The 17,291-nt window shown below is 40.8% G+C and overlaps 1 protein-coding gene across 1 annotated transcript in view; it reads right to left on the bottom strand.

Annotated features, from left to right (window-relative positions):
- LOC128324242 (dentin sialophosphoprotein-like) overlaps nt 1-17,291 on the bottom strand; it is a 52,673-nt gene that overhangs the window by 24,839 nt on the left and 10,543 nt on the right. Inside the window, exons 3-11 of the mRNA XM_053248534.1 lie at nt 17,070-17,206; nt 15,599-15,690; nt 14,625-15,054; nt 12,679-12,711; nt 10,753-10,788; nt 9,451-9,498; nt 4,725-4,766; nt 2,614-2,649; nt 332-379 (exon numbers count right to left, since the gene is read on the bottom strand). Coding sequence (XP_053104509.1) covers nt 332-379; nt 2,614-2,649; nt 4,725-4,766; nt 9,451-9,498; nt 10,753-10,788; nt 12,679-12,711; nt 14,625-15,054; nt 15,599-15,690; nt 17,070-17,206 — 902 coding nt within the window. The remainder of the gene's footprint in view (nt 1-331; nt 380-2,613; nt 2,650-4,724; nt 4,767-9,450; nt 9,499-10,752; nt 10,789-12,678; nt 12,712-14,624; nt 15,055-15,598; nt 15,691-17,069; nt 17,207-17,291) is intronic.

Genomic DNA, 17,291 nt, shown 5'->3' with positions numbered 1-17,291 from the left:
TAGGACAAGTAGCTTTGGGAAGTGGTGATTTGCAGTGAAGAGAGGAGGCGAGGGTGTATGGTGCTTAACCTTTCCATCTCTCTCTGTTTCCATCTCCCAGCAAAACAGGCCTCAAAATGTCATGCAAATCACCCCAATCAATTTGGGGTGATTCATCAAGGCAGCTGGCCAAGCCGACAGCTTTCAGTTCGAAGGCTCTGCAATTCAATCTGACCTTCAATCGAATCATAGATTTTGATTTGTGCACACCCCTAGTAATGAGTGGTGTGATCCTAAACAAGCCTTGAGAAGGAAAATTAACTTCAAGTGCCACAAGGAGAGCAATATTTACCTTGGACTGGCTGCCACTACTTTGAGGCTGAGAAGATCCTTGTGCAATCTGAAAATAAATCAAGAATTTAACTATATTAGGATATGGCAAGGAATACATTTAAGGATGGAAAAAATAAAAAGAATACTGCTCTGAAACTCTTATTCCTTGAGAGGCACACTGAACCAAAGCCAGTAACTTCTGTAAAGTATACCAATAGTGTCAAGGATGCAATAAGGCATGAGATCCCACCTAACAACCAGTCAATTGCTTCTCCTCCTAATTCTGATTCACACTCTAAATCAGTGTGGTGCAGTGGTTAGAGTGTTGGACTAGGACCAGGGAGTCGTGAGTTCAAAGCCCCATTCAGCCATGAAACTCACTGGGTGACTCTGGGCCAGTTGCATATCTCTCAGCCTAACCTACCTCACAGGGCTGTTGTGAGGGCAAACATAACCATGTACACTGCTCTGGGCTCCTTGGAGGAAAAGCAGGCTATACATTTAAAAATAAATAAATACGGCTGATTTCCACAGAAGGGAAAAGCCAGAGTTTTGCCACAACAGTTCTACTACCGAAAAGAAAAGCTACTTTTTAGCCTAAACAGAGACTGGCCTCTTTGATAGTGGGAGCAATTGCAGTGGAAACATCTTTCAAAGTCCCAGCTGTTGCATGTGTAGTGCTATCTCATGCTCCTTCTTTGGATATTAGCATGATTTATGAAACTAACACACAAGACTAGGCCTGAAAGTGACCAGTAGCTTAGTTTCAGTATTATAGTACAGAATCACTGATAATAATCCAGAGATCCAGGTTTGAATGGGTTAGAGAGGGCTAGAGAGGGCTTCCTCACAATAAACAAAAAACAAAAAACAAGCAAACAGAACCACATGATCATCTAGGAACGACTGGAGACAAAGACTTTTGAGACTCTTCGAGGCTAATATCAAGCTGCCTTGGGAACACTACTAGGCAGTATAAAAATCTTATATTTTAAAAATCCCAACAAAAAGTGAATGCAGACATAATAGGGCAGTTCATATGAACATGAACTAGAGCCCAAGCTTGTGTTTTTCCTCCTCCCCTTCTTCGGAGCATGCAGGAAGAAAATTAGAAGCTTCCTATCCTGCTCAGTGGCAACTCATGATTTATCATTGCCTTTGAATTATTCAAACTGTGGTTGGCTCAAATTTGTCTTCAAACAAGGATCAAACTGTGGTATGGGATCCCGGTTTGTTAGTAAACCATGGTTTGACATGTTTGGCCACAATGACAAATGGTAGCTTTTATTAGCCAGAAGTAGAAGCCTCTAATCTCTTCTCCTCAAGCATAGAAGAAAGGGGGGAAAGGGGGGCAGAGGAATTACTTCACTTCTGTAATTTCTGCATTGTTAACATTGTAGGGAAATTTGGTTTGAGAAGCACAAACCCAATCTTATTCTGAACATGAGAAACAACTAGTTGTGTAGCTGGATTGTGACCCAGATTTTTAGCAGAAGAGACAGCTTAAAAACATGCCCAGCTTCAGAACCAACCTCCCACAAATGATTTGTAAAGCACACCTCTAAAGTATTTCTCAAGAACAGGAAATAGAAGTGAAGACATTTAACAAAGTGTTCCTATATTATTTGGGTAAGAATAGAAAAACATTTACAGAATGTACAGGAGACCCTCATTATCTGCCGTTTCGCGGATCAAGGTCTCATGTATCAACGAATGCTTCTTAGAAACCCAGTTTCTTTATCCACTGCATGAAATTTAGGCAATTTTCGGCTATCTGTAGTTCTTGAGTGGCTGGGAATGACTTCCAATGTCATTTCTGGTTGCCATTTTGAAGTGCATAGCCATTTTGTAGCTCTTTTGTTTGTTTGTTTGTTTGTTTTCAAAAAAACAGATTTTTTAAAAAGAGGATTTGGGGGATGTGGGCGGCATTCTAAAAGACCTAGAGAACAAGGTACTATGCTTTTCTACCCTTATTTCTGCTACCTTCCTGCTTTTTTAGTGTTTAAGGTCAAGGAACCTAATCCCCCTATTCCGATAGACTCAAGCTCTCATTATTTGCAGTTCTGCAAATAGGCGGGAACCGAACCCCCGCAAATAACGAGGGCCACATGTATCAGAAAAAGAAACTAAAAAACCTGGATAATTTAACACAAAGGAATGACCCTGATGGGACAAAAATACTGAGCAAAAGCTTTTTTCAAGTATATTTCTGTGCAGCAATAAGAAAAAGAGAAGGTACACAGGCATTTTCTTATCATGTCTTCATACAGAACAATTGTAGTTAAGAAAAACAATGCTCACCTTGATGCAAGCACCACTGTTTGATTGGGATGCTCCCTGCCAAAAAATAAAACCCACCAAAGGTTGTTTTGTTATTGTTGTTGTTAAAAAAAGAAAACTCTGAAAACACCTTACTGATTTGAGAAGAAACCTGAGTGTCGTGTTTAAGAAAAGGCTAGAAGAGTCTATAAACCTTCATGATTTGATTTTAATTTTTATTAAATCTGGCAGCAGTATCTCTTTGGGCCTCTTTTGATGCGTGGAAGCCACTATCGTACATGCCCTTCTGATGCTGCTAATGGTAGAAGACCTGGGCCATCTGGATGGAGCCCACAGGATGATTTCTTTATGTGTCAGAGTCAGCCTCCTATATTATCATGAAAGCAGCCACATCATAAGGACCTCCCTCATAGCCCAGATCTACCAACATCATAGGTATGGTGCAGAAGGGACACACACTTAAGTAGCTCCCATGTAGCCATAATGGGACCTTGTGTCTCTTCTTCATAAATTTCTAGTACTAACCTGGTCAAATCTGTACACTGGAACACTGACTGATGTCCAGACTAATGCTGCACATGTTCTATTGGGGTGGTGCCATTCTTGCCTATTCTCCTGTTCCCTTTGCAGCCCATTGTACCTCCTGAAAATATGTCCTCAGGGACATAATTTTCGGATGCACAGTGGACTGTAGAGGGAAAGATAGATTGGTGAAAATCATTTCTCCTTTGTAGCACACATGCAGCATCAATCTAAAACCAGTCACCCTTCTGCTCCTGTTACTTCAGCCAAACCACATTATAGCCCTCTACTATAAAGACCTGCCACCTAATGGCACAGTGGGAAAATTACTTCACTAGCAAGCCAGAGCTTACCAGTTCGAATCCCTTCTGGTATGTTTCCCAGAGTAGGGAGAACACCTTATCGGGCAGCAGCAATATAGGAAGATGCTGAAAGGCATCATCTCATACTGCGCAGGAGATGGCAAAGGTAAGCCCCTCCTGTATTCTACCAAAAACAACCACAGGGCTCTGTGGTCTCCAGGAGTCAACACCGACTCGGCGACACACTTTACTTTACTATAAAGACAGTTAAATTCACTTGGTCATGGCAGGCTGGGATGATTTCCTTTGCAAAGAGAGTTTTATGGTGACAGAAATATATCTGAGATGACTGGTGCATCTTAAGGGGTACAGCAGTAAGAACATTTTTACGAATTCATTTTAAGTTGTATTTTGCCTACATTTGTTTATAATGGGGTATAAAACCAACATCCACTAGAATTTACATTTGATTTTTCTTCCTGATTATATTCCTAATTAAAACCATTCACATATGAGACAAATTGTGGAAGGGAGGTTCAATGGTGCTTTTAAAGCATGACATATGAAAATGATCCAAGAATACCAAATATTGATGATAAATTCTGTTCTGTTCTGGTATCAGTAGGCTCAAACTCAAGCTCTCTCAGGCTGGTCAGCTGAGGCAAATAACTATTGTCTCCAGAAAACCAAGCATGGATGCTACTGGAAAGTGAAAGAAAGTTAGCTCCACCCCCCACCCGAGTTTTCACTTCTAATGTTTTAATTTTCCACACTTATTTACATTTCAAATTTCAATAAGAGTGCAAAGCCAAACTTGTGAAAAATGTTATGGGCTAGCAACTTTTATGGACTTCTTTTGTTGCAAGGTGAGCTTTCTTAAGCTGAATCAAAAAGGGGTTTCAAATATTTGTTGACTCTCCAACATTGTTCTGAAGGGAATGTTCCCCTAATAATTGTTTTAGAGGCAATGCAGATGCATGACATTGTGTTTTATGAAATGTTTAATGAACCTATATATTGCACTTGGTACAATTAAAAACAAGAGCTCATCAACAGTCAGCTAAGGACGGAGGAAGTGTCCTTACAGGAAGAAGCATGTAACGTTAAGAAAAAGGTTAGAAAAACTTCTCACATTGGCAAAAACAGTGGTCTTAATTCACCCTGAGAACATTTACAAGGTGATATAATCTCTCTAGGTTACTCATAACATAGATTCATCACATTCTCGGTGCAACGTGATGACAAAAAGTGTTGCATTACATTTACACTGGGACAAAATTCTTAATCAAGACCACAAAGTATACGTACCCCAGTGCAGCCACTGCTACTTCCTTCTTTAACTACTATAACCTGGAAGGAAACAAATGATTTATTATTTAACATATTTATTTAACATATTTTTATACAGCTCAAAACTCATGTCTCTGAGTTTTGATACCAGTCTTTTCTCCATAAATCCATTTTAAAGATAGAAGCAGAGAAGAGAAATGGTAGTCTGCTATGTAAAGTTGGTAAAGTTGTGCCGTTGATTTGGTGTCGACTCCTGGTGACCACAGAGCCATGTGGTTTTGTTTAGTACAATACAGGAGGGGTTTACCATTGCCCTCTCCTGCACAGTATGAGATGATGCCTTTTAGCATCTTCCTATATCACTGCTGTCCGATATAGGTTTTTCCCATTGTTTAGGAAACATACCAGCAGGGATTCAAACTAGCAACCTCTTGCTCGCTGGGCAAGTTACTTCCCCACTGCACCATTAGTTGGCTTCAGAAATTCTAAGCATCAGCTTTAGAGGCATGGCGCAGACATAATGCCAAAAAGTGGTTTTGTGCTATGTAAATGAGCATAAGGGAGCTGTGGGCTTACACTTTCCCCTCCTCTTCTCTTCTGCACAAGGGGGACAGAGTGAGCACTCCTGTTTCCACTTTAAAACAAACTGCAGCTCCCTGTGCTAGTTTATTAATTAACTATAGTTAGTTAACTGATCATTAGAACAACCAGGATCCTGGTTTGCTATTCTGGCTTTGTCTAACTCTGTTTTGTTAACAAAGGACAAATCTAGTTCATACATAATAGGAAACTGTGGTTTGTTCTTAAATTGAAAATAGAATTATCTTTCTTTCATGTGTGAGAGAAGCGCAAGAGGGGAAGGGGGAGCCTATGGCTCCCATAGACTCGTTAATGTAGCACTAAGCCATAGCATTGCATCTGAATTGGGTCACTGTTTCATGGTGGATAATTTAGTTCATTATGTTCATAAACCAGCAGAATACACACACATATATACACACACTACAATCCTACAGTGAAAGTTACAGAACCATCATGAATGATCAATAACATAATCAGTGATCATTAAGGAAACAATGTTCTGCCATTTAGATTAGGTCATTTTAGTCAACTTCTGGTGAGTGGTACAAGCAGCAGAGCAGAATGCATCTATTTCTGATGGATTCTGATCTGATAGGAGGAAAAAAATAAAAATAAAAAATCAGACCAGTCTGGAATTTTGTCTAAAATGAGTGTAATAAAACTAGAACCAATATCTCAATGGCTGGAGTAAATTGGGGCCTGGGATCCCCAGGGCTAGAATAAATGGGCATTGCAGATTAGGCTTGTGCATTTCGATTTGGGCACAAATCAGTTTGTGCCAGGAAATGGCAATTTCAGATGATTTGTCTAAAAATCGAAACCAGAATTAGACCACCGATAATTTTCGTTTACAAACTGAAATGACCTACACTCAGATCCGAATTTTGTTTACTTCGGAAAATGCTTTGGAGCTCCATTTCAGCGTTGCATTGAAAACTGTCCTTTTGGTCTCTCCACACTCCAGCAGCAACTGACTGAGTGTTTGTCAGAAGAAATAGCATAGCAGAAGATAAGATATGCAAAAAGCGACACAACTTTTCTGAAGACATTTGCTTGGGCAATGGCATGAATGATATTTAGTTAATAGAAATGTGCTGTATTGTGATGCAATTGTGTGCTGAGAATGAAATGATTAAGCTGAGAGAAGCCAATCCATTGTCAACTCTGTCTGGGCCACTGGGAGCACCTGGAGACTTCTTACAGCTTTGCTAGCAAAGGTCCTCTCCTCCCGCCCCCGCCCCCACTTTTCTCCCTCTTTATTATTTTGTGTGTAATGATTAAGAGTCCACATGCCCTGTCCTCTTTGCATTTAAAATATTTAAGCCCTTGCAGAAAACAAAACAAAAAGCCAGCAAGGACACCACTCTGCAAGTCTCTTTCAAGGTATATGAGAGGCACAAGTTATTATGCTTGGTTAAAGCAAAAAGCATACACTTGCTGGGTTATTATTAAGACACTGGGACGTATATAAGCCCCACAACTGTGCATTCTCTTTAATGAACCTGGAAGAGCACACTGCCCTGAAGGGTTTCGTTCATTAAAGATGTAAGCTGTAGGAACATTGTCTCATTAATTATCTGGTTTTAACTACACTGTAACCCTTTGAATCCATAGATATGTGGGGGGGAGTATGTACACATATACTCTTTAGAAAAAGGAGTGGGTCGTTGTGAAGTTTTTAAAGGCACAGGAGTCTCAGAGGAGGGGGTCAAATCCTAAAGGGATGAGAATGTGGTGGGAAAGGAAGAGATAAAGCTGGGGGATGGGGTCATAAAGCTTGTGAAACCTCATTATTACTACTTGTAAACTGAAGTGGAATATGGGGAGGGGAGGGTTTGGGAGATAACATGATACAGGAAGATATCCGAATTGACAGATTTTTAAATTTCAGATTTGCATTAGAAAAAAACCTAGTTGGAGCTTAGACCCAGCTGCCTTTATTGAATTGATGGCTCTATTTCCCGTTTCCAGAACAAGAGAACTGAGTTTGCACCAGCAACATATATGCTGGTGTAGGGCACCATTTCCTCCTTTCTGCTGCATGTGTGGGTGAAGAGAGAGCTCCATTCATTGCCTGTTCCATCATCCTTTGCCCCTATCCTCCACCATTGACTCCACTTTCCCAGGGGAGCTGCCATTCTCCAGGATTTCTGCCCTTGCTTAGCCTTGCTGACCAGCCTGCTGTTTCTCCTGTGTGTTGGGAGGAAGTGCCCCAAGGGGTGCCTGCCACAACCCAGACTCACATGGAATTGGCCTAAAGGCTGATTTTTAAATATGTGTCTTTGGGGCAGATTTGGGGCAGAAAGAGTCTGCTGGGGCAAAACAGTGGGAGGAAGTACCCCAAGGGGTGCTTGCCACCACCCAGATTTCAAAGGAATTGATCAAAGGGTTGATTTTTTATTATTTGGGGAAGTTTGAGTGTCTTTAAGCTTTCCCCCCCATAGGGAATAATGGTGGTTTCAGCAGCCCCATAACTGAACTTGGGGGGCACTGGTGTGGTGCTGAGCGAGTGGTGGTGTAGTGCACAGAGGGTGCCAACCACACACACACACGGATTGCTAACCCATTGGGGTACTGGGCTTTGTTGTTTCTGAGGTGTTGAGTTTAGATTCTCTGGTAGCAAATGATATTTTAAATGAAAAACCATGAATCCACTCTCATATGCTACCGGAGAATCTACACTCAGAACACCTCTAGAACAACAAAATCCTGTACTTCATGGGTTGGCAACCCATGTGGGTGGTTGGCATCCTAAGTGCACTACACCACCACTTGCTCTGGGCCACCCCCAGTGCCCCCAAGTGGAGTTATGGGACTGCTGAAACCTCCATTATACCCTATGAGGAAAATCTGAAATACGTGTAACTTCATTAATTCTTTAACAATCAGCCCTTTGCCAAATTCCTCTGAAAAAATTGTGGTCGCTTCCTTGCACCAACTGGGCACTACCACCAACCACACTCCACTCTGGGCCACCCCTTTCCCCACCCCCCACGTGAAGCTATACTTTTCCTGAAACCTCCATTGTACCCTATAGGGAAAATCTGAAAGAAATGCAAACTTCAAAAATTCACCAAAAATCAGCTGTTTGCCCAATTCCTTTGAGATTTTTGTGGTGGTTTCCACTCATTGGGCACTACAGCCCCCACCCACTTTTTTGGCCATGTGACCCATTTTTAATCTGAATTAATTGGGATTGGGATTCGGATTAATTCGGATACAAAACAAAACTGGGGTGATCCGGAAGGCTTAATTTTGGACAAAATCCAAAATGGATCCAAAATCTGTCCAAATTGAAATGGAAAAAATACAAAACGTGCAATCCTATTGCAGATAGATACAAGATAGAGATGGTCCTCAGGCATGGATGCTTCTTGACTGCTCAGATGTCCCCCATTCTCTTTTTATTCAGCACCAGCTGTAGTTAGCGTCACATCTGCACTGATCTGAATGCTAATCATAATTTGGTTGAAAGCTGAAGGTGAAACCAACTTCTAACCATGCTTTCAAATTCTGGATTAAGTAAAACTATAGTTAGCATTCAACTCAATGCAAATGTAGGTAACGCTTGCAAAAGTGGGTGCTGAAAAGGGAAGAGAGGAGGGACATTCAGGCAGGAGAGGGATGAGAAGCACACAAGGCAAAGAGGGAAGGAAGAGATGGAGGAGAGGCACTCATCCCTGAGAGACACTGCTGGTCATTCAGGGTAGATTGGCTCTGCACCAGCTCTCTGAAAGAAGATTTTCCTGTGAATAACTGTTCCATATTACCAGCTAAAAGACCCAGGTAGACCAGTCCTCTGAAGCAGGCTAACATGCTAAGTCTGGAGTGGAGGGTTGGTCCACCTATCAATCCCAATTGATAGACCAGCTCTCCCTGGGGAAAAGTGCCAGTTTGAGGCCTGTTTTTTCAGCAAAACAGGCCTCAAAATGTCATGCAAATCACCCCAATCAATTTGGGTGATTTGAGGGTGATTCATCAAGGCAGCTGGCCAAGCCGGCAGCTTTCAACAAATCAGTTCAAAGGCACTGCAATTCAATCAGAACTTGAATCGAATCATAGATTTTGATTTGTGCACACCCCTAGTAATGAGTGGTGTGATCCTAAACAAGCCTTGAGAAGGAAAATTAACTTCAAGTGCCACAAGGAGAGCAATATTTACCTTGGACTGGCTGCCAGTACTTTGAGACTGAGAAGATCCTTGTGCAGTCTGAAAATAAATCAAGAATTTAATTATATTAGGATATGGCAAGGAATACATTTAAGGATGGAAAAAATAAAAAGAATACTGCTCTGAAACTCTTATTCCTTGAGAGGCACACTGGACCAAAGCCAGTAACTTCTGTAAAGTATACCAATAGTGTCAAGGATGCAATAAGGCACGAGATCCCACCTAACAATCAGTCAATTGCTTCTCCTCCTAATTCTGATTCAGAATGGACCAGGGAGTCGTGAGTTCAAAGCCCCATTCAGCCATGAAACTCACTGGGTGACTCTGGGCCAGCTGCATATCTCTCAGCCTAACCTACCTCACAGGGCTGTTGTGAGGACAAACATAACCATGTACACCGCTCTGGGCTCCTTGGTTTGAGAAGCACAAACCCAATCTTATTCTGAACATGAGAAACAACTAGTTGTATAGCTGGATTGTGCTATAGAACTAGTTGTATAGCCAGATTTTTAACTGAAGAGACAGGTTAATAACATGTCCAGTTTCAGAACCAACCTCCCACAAGTGATTTGTAAAGCACACCTCTAAAGTATTTCTCAAGAACAAGAAATAGAAGTGAAAACATTTAACAAAGTGTTCCTATATTATTTGGGTAAGAATAGAAAAACATTTACAGAATGTACAGGAGACCCTCATTATCTGCCGTTTCGCGGATCAAGGTCTCATGTATCAACGAATGCTTCTTAGAAACCCAGTTTCTTTATCAACTGCATGAAATTTAGGCAATTTTCACCTATTCCGATGTCATTTCCAGTTGCCATTTTTAAATGCAGAACCATATTGTAGCTCTTTTGTTTGTTTGTTTGTTTCAAAAAACCAGATTTTTTAAAAAGAGGATTTGGGGGATGTGGGCGGCATTCCTAGAGACCTGGAAAATAAGGTACAATGTTGTTCTACTCTTATTTCTGCTACCTTACTGCTTTTTTAGTGTTTAAGCTCAAGGAACCTAATCACCCTATCCCGATAGACTCAAGCACTCATTATTTGCAGTTCTGCAAATAGGCGGGAACCGAACCCCCGCAAATAACGAGGGCCACGTGTATAAGAAAAAAAAACTAAAAAACCTGGATAATTTAACACAAAGGAATGATCCTGAGGGGACAAAAATACTGAGCAAAAGCTTTTTTTCCAAAGTATATTTCTGTGCAGCAATAAGAAAAAGAGAAGGTACACAGGCATTTTCTTATCATGTCTTCATACAGAACAATTGTAGTTAAGAAAAACAATGCTCACCTTGATGCAAGCACCACTGTTTGATTGGGATGCTCCCTGCCAAAAAATAAAACCCACCAAAGGTTGTTTTGTTATTGTTGTTGTTAAAAAAAGAAAACTCTGAAAACACCTTACTGATTTGAGAAGAAACCTGAGTGTCGTGTTTAAGAAAAGGCTAGAAGAGTCTATAAACCTTCATGATTTGATTTTAATTTTTATTAAATCTGGCAGCAGTATCTCGTTGGGCCTCTTTTGATGTGTGGAAGCCACTATCGTACATGCCCTTCCGATGCTGCTAATGGTAGAAGACCTTGGCCATCTGGAAGGAGCCCACAGGATGATTTCTTTTTGTGTCAGAGTCAGCCTCCTATATTATCATGAAAGGAGCCTCATCATAAGGACCTCCCTCATAGCCCAGATCTACCAACATCATAGGTATGGTGCAGAAGGGACACACACTTAAGTAGCTCCCATGTAGCCATAATGGGACCTTGTGTCTCTTCTTCATAAATTTCTAGTACTAACCTGGTCAAATCTGTACACTGGAACACTGACTGATGTCCAGACTAATGCTGCGCACGTGCTATTGGGGTGGTGCCATTCTTGCCTATTCTCCTATTCCCTATACAGCCTATTCTCCTATTCCCTTTGCAGCCCATTGTACCTCCTGAAAATATGTCCTCAGGGATATAATTTTCAGATGCACAGTGGACTGTAGAGGGAAAGGGAGATTGGTGAAAATCATTTCTCCTTTGTAGCACACATGCAGCATCAATCTAAAACCAGTCACCCTTCTGCTCCTGTTACTTCAGCCAAACCACATTATAGCCCTCTACTATAAAGACCTGCCACCTAAAGGCACAGTGGGAAAATGACTTGACTAGCAAACCAGAGGTTACCAGTTCGAATCCCTTCTGGTATGTTTCCCAGACTAGGGGGAACACCTATATCAGGCAGCAGCAATATAGGAAGATGCTGAAAGGCATCATCTCATACTGCGCAGGAGATGGCAAAGGTAAGCCCCTCCTGTATTCTACCAAAAACAACCACAGGGCTCTGTGGTCTCCAGGAGTCAACACCGACTCGGCGACACACTTTACTTTACTATAAAGACAGTTAAATTCACTTGGTCATGGCAGGCTGGGATGATTTCCTTTGCAAAGAGAGTTTTATGGTGACAGAAATATATCTGAGATGACTGGTGCATCTTAAGGGGTACAGCAGTAAGAACATTTTTACGAATTCATTTTAAGTTGTATTTTGCCTACATTTGTTTATAATGGGGTGTAAAACCAACATCCACTAGAATTTACATTTGATTTTTCTTCCTGATTATATTCCTGATTAAAACCATTCACATATGAGACAAATTGTGGAAGGGAGGTTCAATGGTGCTTTTAAAGCATGACATATGAAAATGATCCAAGAATACCAAATATTGATTATAAATTCTGTTCTGTTCTGGTATCAGTAGGCTCAAACTCAAGCTCTCTCAGGCTGGTCAGCTGAGGCAAATAACTATTGTCTCCAGAAAACCAAGCATGGATGCTACTGGAAAGTGAAAGAAAGTTAGCCCCACCCCCAACCCGAGTTTTCACTTCTAATGTTTTAATTTTCCACACTTATTTACATTTCAAATTTCAATAAGAGTGCAAAGCCAAACTTGTGAAAAATGTTATGGGCTAGCAACTTTTATGGACTTCTTTTGTTGCAAGGTGAGCTTTCTTAAGCTGAATCAAAAAAGGGTTTCAAATATTTGTTGACTCTCTAACATTTTTCTGGAGGGAACGTAGCCCTAATAATTGTTTTAGAGGCACTGCAGATGCATGGCGTGTTTTATGAAATGTTTAATGAACATATATATTTCACTTGGTACAATTTAAAAACAGGAGCTCATCAACAGTCAGCTAAGGACACTTCGAGGAAGTGTTGAATAAATGTACTCACCTCACCACACTTGACGTTCACAGTTACAACTGACTGTAATGAGAATAAAAAGGAGTTACTGCTTTTTGAAAGGAATTGCATGCCTAATAATCTGTTACCGGGCCAGGATATTTGGTGATTCCATTAGGTTTGATCTACTTGTTATATTTTTTGCATGATTCTTGTTGTTATCTTTTTATTACTTCAGCCTATGAAACAGTCAAGGAACATCGGAACATCATATCGAGTCAGACCAGTGGTCCATCAACACAGTATTGACTACACAGGGTAGCAGTGGTTTCTCCAAGGTTGCAGGCAGGAGTCTCTCTCAGCCTTATCTGGGAGATGCCAGGGAGGGAATTTGGAACCTTCTGCATGCAAGCAGGCAAGTGCTCTTCCCAGGGCAGCCCCATCCCCTAAGATGAATATCTTAAAGTGCTCACACATGTCTCCCATTCAAATGCAAACCAGGGCAGACCCTGCTTAGCAAGGGGGCAATTCATGCTTGGTACCACAAGACCAGCTCTCCCTAGATCAGCTGATGAGTCACTATATATCACCAGCCACTTGCCAGCCCAGATGATTACCCACCAACAGGATCCCAACCAATAGACAATAGTGCCATTACTTGTGGACTACCGACAATCAGAGCAGGAGCAGACATCACAGAATGCCTGCAGATATCTGTTTATGAGATTTATGTCCTACTCCTTAATACACACAAACACTGACTCTCATTCACTCACTCACTCTACTGCTGTTATATTTAGCAGTTCTTATCTCATTGAAGCCACAGGCACATATGGCTAGGAATATACACAATGTAATAACTGCCTCCTTTGACATGGTAAGCATACATATATTTGCACACACACATGCACTCCATGTTTGGATGTGGATAATTCACCATGGAGATGCTGTTTTGCGTAGCATCTCCACAGCAACTATATTAGTCATTACTTGAGAGCTAAAGCAGATATCACTTAAACTGGGTGTGTGAGTTCACCTTTTAATTCTAAGGCCCTCATCCTACACCCCCAATGACTAGAATTTGCAAGTGCTTTACAGAATCTTAGGATTTTGGAGTTGTAAAAGATCAGAGCAGCTCCCCCATGAGGCAAGGTGAGGCAAAAGCCTCAGGTGGCACTTGTGCCATGGTGTGTGTGTGTGAGAGTGTGTGTGTGTGTGAATGTGGGCATTCCACTCTGCCCTAGCCCTCCACGGGCATTGCCTCATCTGTCTGCCTGCTGCAGCTGCTAACCCAGCTCCTTGCCACCATGTCACCCTGAATCACTTTATTTCATCTTGCAACAACAGACTTGTGTGCTGCACGGTGCTCTGTTTTGGCATCCAGAATGGACAGGGAGTCCCTTCCATTTGAAGCCTTTAGAGAAAGAGAGCCCACCACTGTGGAAGGTAGAACTTTCCACTGTTGAACTGCTCTTACAGATAGGAAATTCCTCTTGTAAGTTAATAACTGTTGTTATATCATCATCATCATTAGCATTACCTTAGCAGTACGGCTACCATATGCCTGTCAACATGCCCCTGTTTTCCCATTCAGGTGAATGGGAAAATAGGCACATGTTGGCAGGTATATTACCATTTCCATGCTTCCTCTGCTTTTCCAAATATGCACTGGAAAAGCAATGTAGGGCAGGCATAGGACTTGGTTACTTTCTGCACCGGCACTGGAGACTCCATGGGAAATTTGGCACTGGTTTCAGAGAAAATCATATCATGTAACCCTCCTGCTTTCTCTCTCCATTGCTCACTGGGGTGCTATGAGAAGCAACCATTCAGAAGAGGCAACCCATGATGCTCAATCAATACAAGAATAGGCCCTAGAGGACTATTAACATGCTCATCTGAGAGGCAGTACAATAGTCAATTTAAAAAATTGAATTCCCATTTTTTATTTCTATATAAAAATATAGTTTGTAATCAGTTTTTTCATAGATACCTACCTTCCTCTTACTTCTTGCTGTGGCATTTTCTCTGTTGGAGTCATGGGTTGCCTCAGAATCTTCAGGGGTCTCAGATCTATAGTCTAACTCAGAATCAGCAAGGAGGGTATTGAAATCAGTGTATCTGTGGTTGTCATTAGATACATCAGACTCAGCAGTAATCTCAGAAACAACAGATGTTATAGAATCTCTGGCAATCTCTGAGCTGTTGGTTGTCATAGAATCATTGACAATTTTGGAATCATTCATCTCTGAGCTGTTGGTTGTTGAGGAATTATTGACAATTTTGGAATCATTCATCTCTGAGCTGTTGGTTGTCGAGGAATCATTGAAAATTTTGGAATCATTCATTGCATCTGAACCTCTAGGTGAGAGGGTTTTGCTATGAACACCAACCCAATAGACATCATAATCTTGAACAAAAGTTGCCCTGGGGGGAAAATAGAGATATTATAACTACCTGTGACGGAGAGGTATTCTTACAAATTGATGACACTACACATCTAACTAAGACTTGCTTTCATGATAATTTGTGCTACACTTTTCCATACCAAGTGGGAAATGATCTTAGCAAATGATCTTAAATAGGGAACCACTGACTTTTAATTGCTATTATGAGGTTCAAGTTAGCCTTCTGTCTGTGACATGGAATCACTATGCTTGCTCCTTGCATCCTTACAAATAGCAAAATCATTTGTGCATTTAGTGTGACCTTTCAAATGCATTAATTTGGATCTATTTAGCCCATTTATTAACTCCTAAATACTGATTTTACTTAAGAAAAATGACTCCAGTTCTGGTCACTGGTTTCATAGCTTGCCCTTCAATCAGCATTGCTGAATTCAGTCGCTGAATTGTAAATTAAGACCCCAAACTTGTAAGTTTTGATCATTTCTTTCAAGGTGTTTCTTTCTGTGCAAAGAGCTAAAGCTGGTTAATCAACATTGCATAACAACAGAACATTCACAACTTACATCAGCCGAATCTTCTTAGTACCTTGAGGAGCAATCCAATAAGTTGTAATTCGGTGTTTTACATTGGAACTTCTGTGACTTACTGCTGAATTCTGAGATGAGAAAATAAATGGAATTGAGGATTAGGGAAATGCAACAGCACTTGTTCATTAATATTAAGCAACACTCTCCTCTTACTATAGATTCTAGGAGTAGGGGTATGCACAGCACTGGTTTGGGGGGTCACTTTAAGGTTTTCAAACCGGTTCAAATGTGGGGTTTCCAAACCGGTTCGGTGTTCTAGGAATAGAACACCAAACTGGTTTGTGCACATCCCTAGCTAGGAGATCACTAATACATACTACAGCTGAAATGAAAATTCAGTGTTAATAATTAATTACAATGAATTCATGTTCAGACTTTGAAATCTGTTTTTGAAATTTGATCTCAAAGTCGGACATTTGGATTTCAGTACTGAAATATGAAATGAATTTTGAGATTTTAAATATGTATTCAGGAGGATTTTCCCTGAATGCCTAATAGGGATGTGCATGGAACATTTCAGCACCTCATTAGAGAGGCACCGAAACGATTTGGGTTGCTTCAGCTGAAATGTTTTGGCATGGGGTGCGCAGTAGCTTTAAGGAGCAAGTACACAGGTCCTTACCTGCTCCCCTGCCGCTCCACCACCGTTCCGGTCGTGGCGCTGTGCTACTCAAAAGGCCACATATGGCTGCGTCCCTGTTCCCAGCAGCCTGCATGCAGCGTCGGCACACACGTGGCATTCACACATTCGTGGGCACCATTTGCTTGGTCAGCAACACTATGTTGCTTTAATGCTTTAATGTAGTGTGTGTGTGTGTGTGTTCCATTTTTCCATAGGAAAACACTCATGGTGCCTTACAATGAAATAATGTAAAACTAATCAAAGTTGACAAAACAACAAACAAAACAAAACATCATTATTGCAAGTCATCCATAAGATACTCTCAAATAATGACAGTGACATGTTGGATATGGTCAGGCATTCAGTAACCACCAAAATTACTGAATGTCAGTCAATCAATAATGGGTCTAAATATCAAATATTCACTGAATAGTCACATATTCAGAGAATATCCACTATTAGAATTCAGGCAGGAAAATTTTGAGGAGCAAATTCATTTCAGTTTTATATAAGTTTTGGATTCTTTTCCGAAGCAAATGTTATACTTGCAACAATTTGACGGCATCTGGTGCACTGACTGAAAATTTATGGAGCATTATAGAATTTATTTGTGAAAAAGGTGAAAGACCAATGTATCACCACTACTTTTTTCAGAACAGGAATACATCCTCTTGGTAGTGTTGCATTCCCTTTGTAAAACAATTAAAAATGTACTTTCTGGTAAATACAATGGAAACAAATGAACAAATGGATATGGTAGAACAAATAACAACATGGTAGCATTGAACAAGGCAAAGTAACTTCTCTGAATGAATGGACACATACTGAAATATTGGCACATGCAAATCCTTGTGAGTTTGGATCTATGATGCGAAATGAACCAAGAGGAACATTCCCATTGACTTCTCGGGCCTGTACCATAAATGCTTTAAATCCAGATGGTGATGTTCCTTCTAGATTCACTAGATAGGAGGAAAGACAGGTTTTTATTACCAACAATGTTATAATGCAGTTGATCTAAATTACAGATCAGAACTTTTGCTTCTA

Source organism: Hemicordylus capensis, chromosome 4 (genome assembly GCF_027244095.1).
Source record: "Hemicordylus capensis ecotype Gifberg chromosome 4, rHemCap1.1.pri, whole genome shotgun sequence".
In the NCBI taxonomy this organism is placed as follows: Eukaryota; Metazoa; Chordata; class Lepidosauria; order Squamata; family Cordylidae; genus Hemicordylus; species Hemicordylus capensis.
Note: the sequence above shows the minus strand (reverse complement) of the source record. Positions and strands in the feature narration are given on the sequence as shown.